General features: G+C 47.4%; 1 protein-coding gene across 1 annotated transcript; it reads left to right on the top strand.

Moving 5' to 3' along the window:
* Positions 1-864: 864 nt before the first annotated feature.
* On the top strand, positions 865-3,023 carry gas1a (growth arrest-specific 1a). Its single transcript, XM_072432812.1, has one exon. It carries the CDS (start codon positions 1,235-1,237, stop codon positions 2,018-2,020), a length of 786 nt encoding a protein of 261 aa, XP_072288913.1. The 5' UTR covers positions 865-1,234; the 3' UTR covers positions 2,021-3,023.
* The last annotated feature ends 5,817 nt before the right edge of the window (positions 3,024-8,840 follow it).

Below are 8,840 nucleotides of genomic sequence, written 5' to 3'. Positions count from 1 at the left end.
TCTCCCTTAAAACTACTTTCTCACTTAAGGGATTTCAAGAAACAGGAGACTGGGCAACTACCAAACTAAAATCCTAAATCTAAAGTATAACTGTAGTTTAATGAGATGACATAGGCTGCACTTTTTAGAATGCCATTATCATAATATCATTGTAAATATTAGAGTGTTAGTGTTAGTATAAGTGTTAGAATTGTGTTCTCATACATATTAATACTTATTATGTGTACTTTAACTATTGTTTCTCTTATATAAATTCACTTATTATTTCTGAGGTATGTTACTACTTCCTGTTATGTTCACTTTCTCTCCCTGATGTCGAAGCGGCGAACTCTCTGCTGTGATGTTGCTCCAAAGTGGCACAAAGAAGTGTCTTTATTTGATGAAAACGTGCTTGAAGAACACGAGAATGCAACAAACTCACCAATAAGTCCACTTAGAACCATTGGTGTGGTGATTTAGTGACTCTGTGATTTAGTGACCCAATCCACAATAGTGCTTAAGGCATTAGAAGACACAGGCAGAGAATGAGATTAATTGTAAATATTTTGTATTGACAGACAGTGAAATTGATTTACATTATCTCGGTGATATGACTGTTTAAGTGACGCACACGGCAGGTTACATTAAACGTTCCCCCTTTCTCATGTGTGTGTTCAGTGTGAGTTTATTTGCATAAAATTCCTGGAAACAACCAGTGATTTGGAAGTTGCTAGGGTGAGTTTTCGGGCCCCTGAACTCCCGCCCATCACTACGTGGAAAGCCACAACAAGTGTCCGACCAATGGGAGAGACTGGGGCCCGTGTGGAGCGGGGGCCGAGCGGCGCTCTCACAAATGAAAGACGGAGGACTGAGAGAAGACCGCTCTGTCGCCCGCAAGCTCCTTGTTTTTCTTCTACGCGCTATTTGTTTGCACTCGTCCAACTCGGATCAGCCGTTAAAGACAGCGCGCGGCCGTAAGAGCGACTGAGCCCGGGGCGTTCAGACGGGACGGGACCGTTTTTACGGAGCGTGCGAACTCTGCGATGGAATGAGAAAACTTTGACGAAGTTGTTGGGAACTTTGGAGCTCTCGCGCTGCGTGTGCCGCACTTTCCCTCGGTCATGTATGGATAACGGGAGGCTCGCGGTGCTTTTGGGCTCGAATGGAGAAGCTTTGACGCGGGTGTTCCAAAGCCACGGAGCGGACGGTTCTCTGCAGACGAGCCGAGCGCGTATGACACTGTTGTGAGTGCGCGATGGCAGTGTGTTTGCGGACGCACGGCTCCCTTTGGCCGCTCGGCTCTTTACTCTTCATATTGTCTTGTTTATTCCTGTTCTCGCCGTGTTGTGGCCGCCGGCTCATCTGCTGGCAGGCCATTCTCAACTGCCAAGCTGAGCCCGAGTGCAACTACGCCTACGAGCACTACGCGCGCGCGTGCGGCCCGGTTCTGAACGGGGAAAGGAGACGGTGTCCGAGCCACTGCATCTCGTCTCTGGTACAGCTAAACTTGACGAAGAACGGCCCCGCGCTGGAGGACTGCAACTGCGCGCGGGATGCGATGTGCTCGAACACGAAGCGGGCGATCGAGCCGTGCCTGCCCCGGACCACCAGCACGGGCTGCACGGAGGCGCGGCACCAGTGCGACCGGGACGCGCAGTGCCGCTCCACCATGCACGACTACCTGAAGCACTGTGGCAAGCTGTTCAGCGGCGCCGTGTGCACCAACGCCTGCCGCAACGTGATCGCCAACATGCGTAAGATACCCAAGGGCCAGCAGCTGGACACTTGTATGTGCGACGGCAAAGAGCGGACCATCTGTGAGTTTGTCAAAGCGAGTATGAAAACTCTCTGCTTCGACTCTCCGCCTGAGCGCGAGGAGAGCAGCGGCTGGATCCGCAGGTTGGACCCGGACAGTGAGGACGAGGACGATGACCCCGACATGGACTATGGTCAGGACCCTGAGAGCGCAGCGGCTCCCACAGCACAGCGCACAGCCCTCACTCTGTTGGCATCCATTTTAGTTGTGTTGGCCCTCGTCTAATCTCTGGGGTCATGACGTGCCCCCGCTATTGTCCGGGTAAAGGGCCATCTCCACTCGGGCCGCTCCGTGACCTGTGGATGGAGGAGTTAAAAGGCCCCTGGACTGAAGGAATTGCCTTGTTTGGACTACAGAGTGAAGGATGTCACATCAGGAGATTTTCTATGCAAATGACCCCACAAGGCTGTGTGTAGGTCTCTTATCGAGCCCACTTACTGCTCTTTGCTTATGTGATAAGCTTTTATTGTCTCTCACAGTGGGACTTATAGTGTTCAAACAGCTGTCTTGAGTCACAAGGTCGGTGGATGTATCCATGCTGTGCACTGCCAAGCCTCCTAAAGACACTTCAGACTGTTTTATATGCCAGATTGATGCCTACCTGATCTATGAGTATTTAATGCTGGAACAGATTAACTTGTAAATACAGTAGAGTATAAGGAGAAACAGTAATTTATTACCGTAAGATCCAAATGTGCGGCATGTAAATAGAAAAGAGAATTCCAGCTTTAAAGGGAACTTATTTTGTATATTCTCTTCAAGGATTGTGTACATTGTACATATGTGTATAGATGCTATAAATTTGTCCAGAGAATCTATGTTTCGGCTATGAGATGATTTATTGAGAATAGCATATAGTGAAAGAAATGTCTAAATCCACTGTACACACGCCTTAACGATATACTTTTTATAGAAGGCATAATGAAAACTTGAAGATATATTGGGACTGTGAGTTCTGTCAGTTCTGTACTTAGTGACAGATATGCCTTGACCCCAACTAAAAGTCACATAACTTGTAGTGAGTGTTACGACTCAGTCTGTTACGCTTGTTGTATGTTCTCAGAAAAAAAGCTATGTTTTATATAAAAGTTATTGTAATGACAAATTTTAAGTGTGGATGATATTTTGACAGAAAAGCATTGTATGCTTTTTATTATGTGGATTTCTAGTTACATACAACTGTAACAAACACATTTTGCAGTCAAGCAATAAAATATGTTTAAAATACTTTGACATCTGTTATTTAAAATTGTACAGAAATAATAACAACACATTTTATGATAAGTATTATGACACAACACCATTTTGTACAAGTCTAATTATTTAAGACATGAGACCATTTTAGTTAAGTGATCCTGTAGTTATCTTTATTTTGTTTAGCAAAGGGCTTAATGACATTACACTGTCTGTTAAAGAAGGCATTGTTTTCACACTACTGTAAAGTGTGCCTTTGCATTTGCCCTAACATCTGGATGCTTGACTTGTTCATTTTCACACATTGCTGTCTCGGCTCCCCCTCCTCCACACTCTTAATCAGCTCATTTACAATGCTCAGTTGACTGATAGCCTAATGATCCCTATATCTTGATGTAGTCTCTTGTTGTCAGAATCCACTACCACCATAAATCAGCGCAGCGTCCTCTTACATTCTATCTCTCAGGTAGCCCTGAGTTGTACAACCAACAGCTAGTTGAGATTATACAAATTCAACATGAGCTACACTTATACCATCTTATTATTATTCAGCATGTCTTCTGGAGGAGCTTTAAATCAATGATTTGATGCAAAATGTTTTATTAGAAGGGGGACAAGGGCTCTCGGTGGTGAATGGATGGAAGAGAAGTCGAGTGGCGTCTTTGTCATGGAAATGTTAAGCACATAATAGTTGGGTCGCACAATGGGGAGGCACTTCATTCTTTCAGGCTGGTTGACACCTCTGGAGGGCCAAGCGGCAGGAGAGCATGTGGGAACGATCTGCTGCAGGAGCAAGAAAGAAACAAGAGAAAAACACATGACAAGCACGCTAAAGCAATCATCCACTGTCCATCCAACCTATTCACGCCTGCCTCGAGAACCATTGCACACACAAGGTTTGAAATGGTAGTGCGCTCAAATACATACAAATGATAAAAAAATGAAGCCACAAATAGAATTAAGAATTGTTCTCAGTCCCGTTTTCTATTGTTCACGCAAATGTATTATCATTTATATTCTATAGAAAAAAGTGAGAAATTATTCTAGATTCAAACTAAATATTATTGACCATTTGAATGTTTTAATGTGAAATATAAAGCGAGCACTGATGCATAAACAATGGAACGGCTATATCCCACGCACAAGCTAATTTTAAAAGAATACATCCACTGGAATTCAATGATTAATTCTGCCTCAAAAAGTGATATTACCAAAATTCACAAACATGGAAAGTTTATACTCAATCAGTCTGCACTTCTATGTCAATTTACTTCATCTGCAAATGTGCCGGGAAATCTACCAAAAAAATCTTTGTAATTTCCGCATGAAAGTTGGATCCTGGTTTGTATCTGTGTTCAGCTTGTCGGTATGCAGTGTACTGTGCAGTTGAGAAAGGCTCGGTGTAAGCCTCATGCCCTCCTCCTTCTCCCCACCTCCTCCATGACAGTTTTCTTTTCTCGCCTTCTGCGTTTGTTCAGGCACTTTTGAGCACTTAGGAAAGGCCCAGCGTGCGTTGATTAGCCTATTATAAAGAGCGCTATATGAAAGGATGAATGAGGTGCATAACAAAACTGTGTCAATATAAAGCACTGGAAAACATTTCACAAACGTCTAGAAAAGTATTTTCTATATTTTTAATAGATTAAGGAATTGATCAAGAATTTGGATTAAGTCTAGTATAATAAGACATTTTATAAATAGTGATATGAGGTAGATTTGAAATACAAAGCGACAATTTTTTTGGGAAGATTTTGACCAAGCAAAAAACATTTATCCCAGAACATAAAACTTTTAATACATTTTATGCATTTCAGAATGCTATAGTCTGAAGACAGTATTGTTTTTGTAAGAAAGTATGTTGAGAAACATAAAGTACAATGGTGTCGCTGTGAAACACCTCTCGCTGACGGGGGAGGGGTGCTTCTGGGTTTAATTTACAAACTGCGTGTTTGTGTTCCAGCTCTTTGAGTGTGTGTAAGGTATCTCCACCATCAGCTCAACTCTGCTCTGTGCTGGGCTCTTTGGCCCGGGAACAAAACAACCACACATGTTATCAACATGTACCCTCTTTCATCTATTGCTCCCCTATTCACCCTGCATGCACTTATCATAACAATACCCCCTTTTGAAATGTTTGTGTCATTTAGTTTTATTCTTTTCATTTTCTATTTTGTTTTAACACATGTAAAACACTCATGAAGACAAGCAAACTAAAAGCAAATACCTGGATAAATGAATAACAAGTGTATCAATACTTTTTATGGGCTGCTGTGTCAGTGAATCATTCAAAACAGGCAAGGCAAGTTTATTTGTGGAGCACAATTCATACACATGGCAATTCAAAGTGCTTCACACAACAAGAAAAATGCATTTGAATCACAGAGACATGATAGAAATGAAAAAACTTTTAAGACATAAAAGTGAAGAGTGCAAATAGAATCCTTGTTCCTGTCACATGCACAGCTAAATAAAACTGTTTTAAGCTTAGATTTGAACATTGTCAGAGTAGAACCTGTCTCACATCTTCAGAAAGACTGTTCCAGATTTTAGCTGCATAAAACTGAAACACAGATTCCCCATGTTTAGTCCTGACTCTGGGCACCAGCAGGAGGCCGGTCCATGTTTAGTCCTGACTCTGGGCACCAGCAGGAGGCTGGTCCATGTTTAGTCCTGACTCTGGACACCAGCAGGAGGCCGGTCCATGTTTAGCCCTGACTCTGGCACCAGCAGGAGGCTGGTCCATGTTTAGTCCTGACTCTGGGCACCAGCAGGAGGCCGGTCCATGTTTAGTCCTGACTCTGGACACCAGCAGGAGGCTGGTCCATGTTTAGTCCTGACTCTGGGCACCAGCAGGAGGCCGGTCCATGTTCAGTCCTGACTCTGGCACCAGCAGGAGGCCGGTCCATGTTTAGTCCTGACTCTGGGCACCAGCAGGAGGCCGGTCCATGTTCAGTCCTGACTCTGGGCACCAGCAGGAGGCCGGTCCATGTTCAGTCCTGACTCTGGGCACCAGCAGGAGGCCGGTCCATGTTCAGTCCTGACTCTGGCACCAGCAGGAGGCTGGTCCATGTTTAGTCCTGACTCTGGGCACCAGCAGGAGGCCGGTCCATGTTTAGTCCTGACTCTGGCACCAGCAGGAGGCCGGTCCATGTTTAGTCCTGACTCTGGACACCAGCAGGAGGCCGGTCCATGTTTAGTCCTGACTCTGGGCACCAGCAGGAGGCCGGTCCATGTTCAGTCCTGACTCTGGCACCAGCAGGAGGCCGGTCCATGTTTAGTCCTGACTCTGGGCACCAGCAGGAGGCCGGTCCATGTTCAGTCCTGACTCTGGGCACCAGCAGGAGGCCGGTCCATGTTCAGTCCTGACTCTGGGCACCAGCAGGAGGCCGGTCCATGTTCAGTCCTGACTCTGGCACCAGCAGGAGGCTGGTCCATGTTTAGTCCTGACTCTGGGCACCAGCAGGAGGCCGGTCCATGTTTAGTCCTGACTCTGGGCACCAGCAGGAGGCCGGTCCATGTTTAGTCCTGACTCTGGCACCAGCAGGAGGCCGGTCCATGTTTAGTCCTGACTCTGGGCACCAGCAGGAGGCCGGTCCATGTTCAGTCCTGACTCTGGCACCAGCAGGAGGCCGGTCCATGTTTAGTCCTGACTCTGGGCACCAGCAGGAGGCCGGTCTATGTTTAGTCCTGACTCTGGCACTAGCAGGAGGCCGGTCCATGTTTAGTCCTGACTCTGGGCACCAGCAGGAGGCCGGTCCATGTTTAGTCCTGACTCTGGCACCAGCAGGAGGCCGGTCCATGTTCAGTCCTGACTCTGGGCACCAGCAGGAGGCCGGTCCATGTTCAGTCCTGACTCTGGGCACCAGCAGGAGGCCGGTCCATGTTTAGTCCTGACTCTGGCACCAGCAGGAGGCCGGTCCATGTTTAGTCCTGACTCTGGGCACCAGCAGGAGACCGGTCCATGTTTAGTCCTGACTCTGGACACCAGCAGGAGGCTGGTCCATGTTTAGTCCTGACTCTGGGCACCAGCAGGAGGCCGGTCCATGTTCAGTCCTGACTCTGGCACCAGCAGGAGGCCGGTCCATGTTTAGTCCTGACTCTGGGCACCAGCAGGAGGCCGGTCCATGTTCAGTCCTGACTCTGGGCACCAGCAGGAGGCCGGTCCATGTTCAGTCCTGACTCTGGGCACCAGCAGGAGGCCGGTCCATGTTCAGTCCTGACTCTGGCACCAGCAGGAGGCTGGTCCATGTTTAGTCCTGACTCTGGGCACCAGCAGGAGGCCGGTCCATGTTTAGTCCTGACTCTGGCACCAGCAGGAGGCCGGTCCATGTTTAGTCCTGACTCTGGACACCAGCAGGAGGCCGGTCCATGTTTAGTCCTGACTCTGGGCACCAGCAGGAGGCCGGTCCATGTTCAGTCCTGACTCTGGCACCAGCAGGAGGCCGGTCCATGTTTAGTCCTGACTCTGGGCACCAGCAGGAGGCCGGTCCATGTTCAGTCCTGACTCTGGCACCAGCAGGAGGCCGGTCCATGTTTAGTCCTGACTCTGGGCACCAGCAGGAGGCCGGTCTATGTTTAGTCCTGACTCTGGCACTAGCAGGAGGCCGGTCCATGTTTAGTCCTGACTCTGGGCACCAGCAGGAGGCCGGTCCATGTTTAGTCCTGACTCTGGCACCAGCAGGAGGCCGGTCCATGTTCAGTCCTGACTCTGGGCACCAGCAGGAGGCCGGTCCATGTTCAGTCCTGACTCTGGGCACCAGCAGGAGGCCGGTCCATGTTTAGTCCTGACTCTGGCACCAGCAGGAGGCCGGTCCATGTTTAGTCCTGACTCTGGGCACCAGCAGGAGACCGGTCCATGTTTAGTCCTGACTCTGGCACCAGCAGGAGGCCGGTCCATGTTTAGTCCTGACTCTGGCACCAGCAGGAGGCCGGTCCATGTTTAGTCCTGACTCTGGGCACCAGCAGGAGGCCGGTCCATGTTTAGTCCTGACTCTGGGCACCAGCAGGAGGCCGGTCCATGTTCAGTCCTGACTCTGGCACCAGCAGGAGGCCGGTCCATGTTCAGTCCTGACTCTGGCACCAGCAGGAGGCCGGTCCCTGACGTCCTCAGAGTCTGAGATGGTTCATATGGCACTAACATATCCAAGATGTACTTTGGTGCTAGGCCATGGAGAGACTTGTACACAAGCAGAGCTGCTTTAAAGTCTATTCTCTGAGCCACAGGAGCCAGTGCAGAGACCTGAGAACAGGACTAATGTGATGGTACTTGGAGTCAAACACATTCATAAGTCTCTCCAAGTCTGGTTTAGACACTATAATATATATGGCAATGTTTTTTAGATGGTAAAAAGCTGCTGATGTTAATGATTTGATGTGGCTGTCTGAGTCTGAGTCCATTATTACCCCCAGATTTCTAACTTGATTTGTAGGTAAAATATTTATCAAAGGTTTGATTATTTGACTTAATTCAGTTTTGGAACCTTTATTTCAGACAGTCTCACCAAAATGGCTGCAACTTCTAAGAGAAAAGGATTTTAAAAAATTGCTGTTAAAATAGTTCTCAGGAAAATGTGGCCCAATTAATAGTCCTCCAGGGCCAATAAAATTGATCCGAGGGCTGCATTTGGCCCCTCGGCCACAGTTTGGACGCCTCTATTGCTCTGTATCTTATACAGGTGCACTATGTAACTTTTACATGTGTTTCCTACGAGATGTTATTTCTTTTGTATGCTTATTGTTAAAAAAAGACATACCGGTAAATAACAGCTACACTGTTTGAAACATCTGTTTCTATTTATTCACTGTTGCACAAATCAAATGCCTTTTAGCATGTAAAAGTAGACAACATTTG

The sequence above is a fragment of the Eucyclogobius newberryi genome, unplaced genomic scaffold, assembly GCF_026437365.1.
Source record: "Eucyclogobius newberryi isolate DKJ021-1_F unplaced genomic scaffold, fEucNew1.0.hap1 SCAF_6, whole genome shotgun sequence".
Classification (NCBI taxonomy): domain Eukaryota; kingdom Metazoa; phylum Chordata; class Actinopteri; order Gobiiformes; family Gobiidae; genus Eucyclogobius; species Eucyclogobius newberryi.
The sequence above is the reverse complement of the archived record's forward strand: the minus strand, read 5'-3'. Positions and strand labels throughout refer to the sequence as shown.

Excerpts from the sequence above, each read along its gene's own strand:
- gas1a (XM_072432812.1), top strand. The coding sequence starts at position 1,235 with ATGGCAGTGTGTTTGCGGACGCACGGCTCCCTTTGGCCGCTCGGCTCT.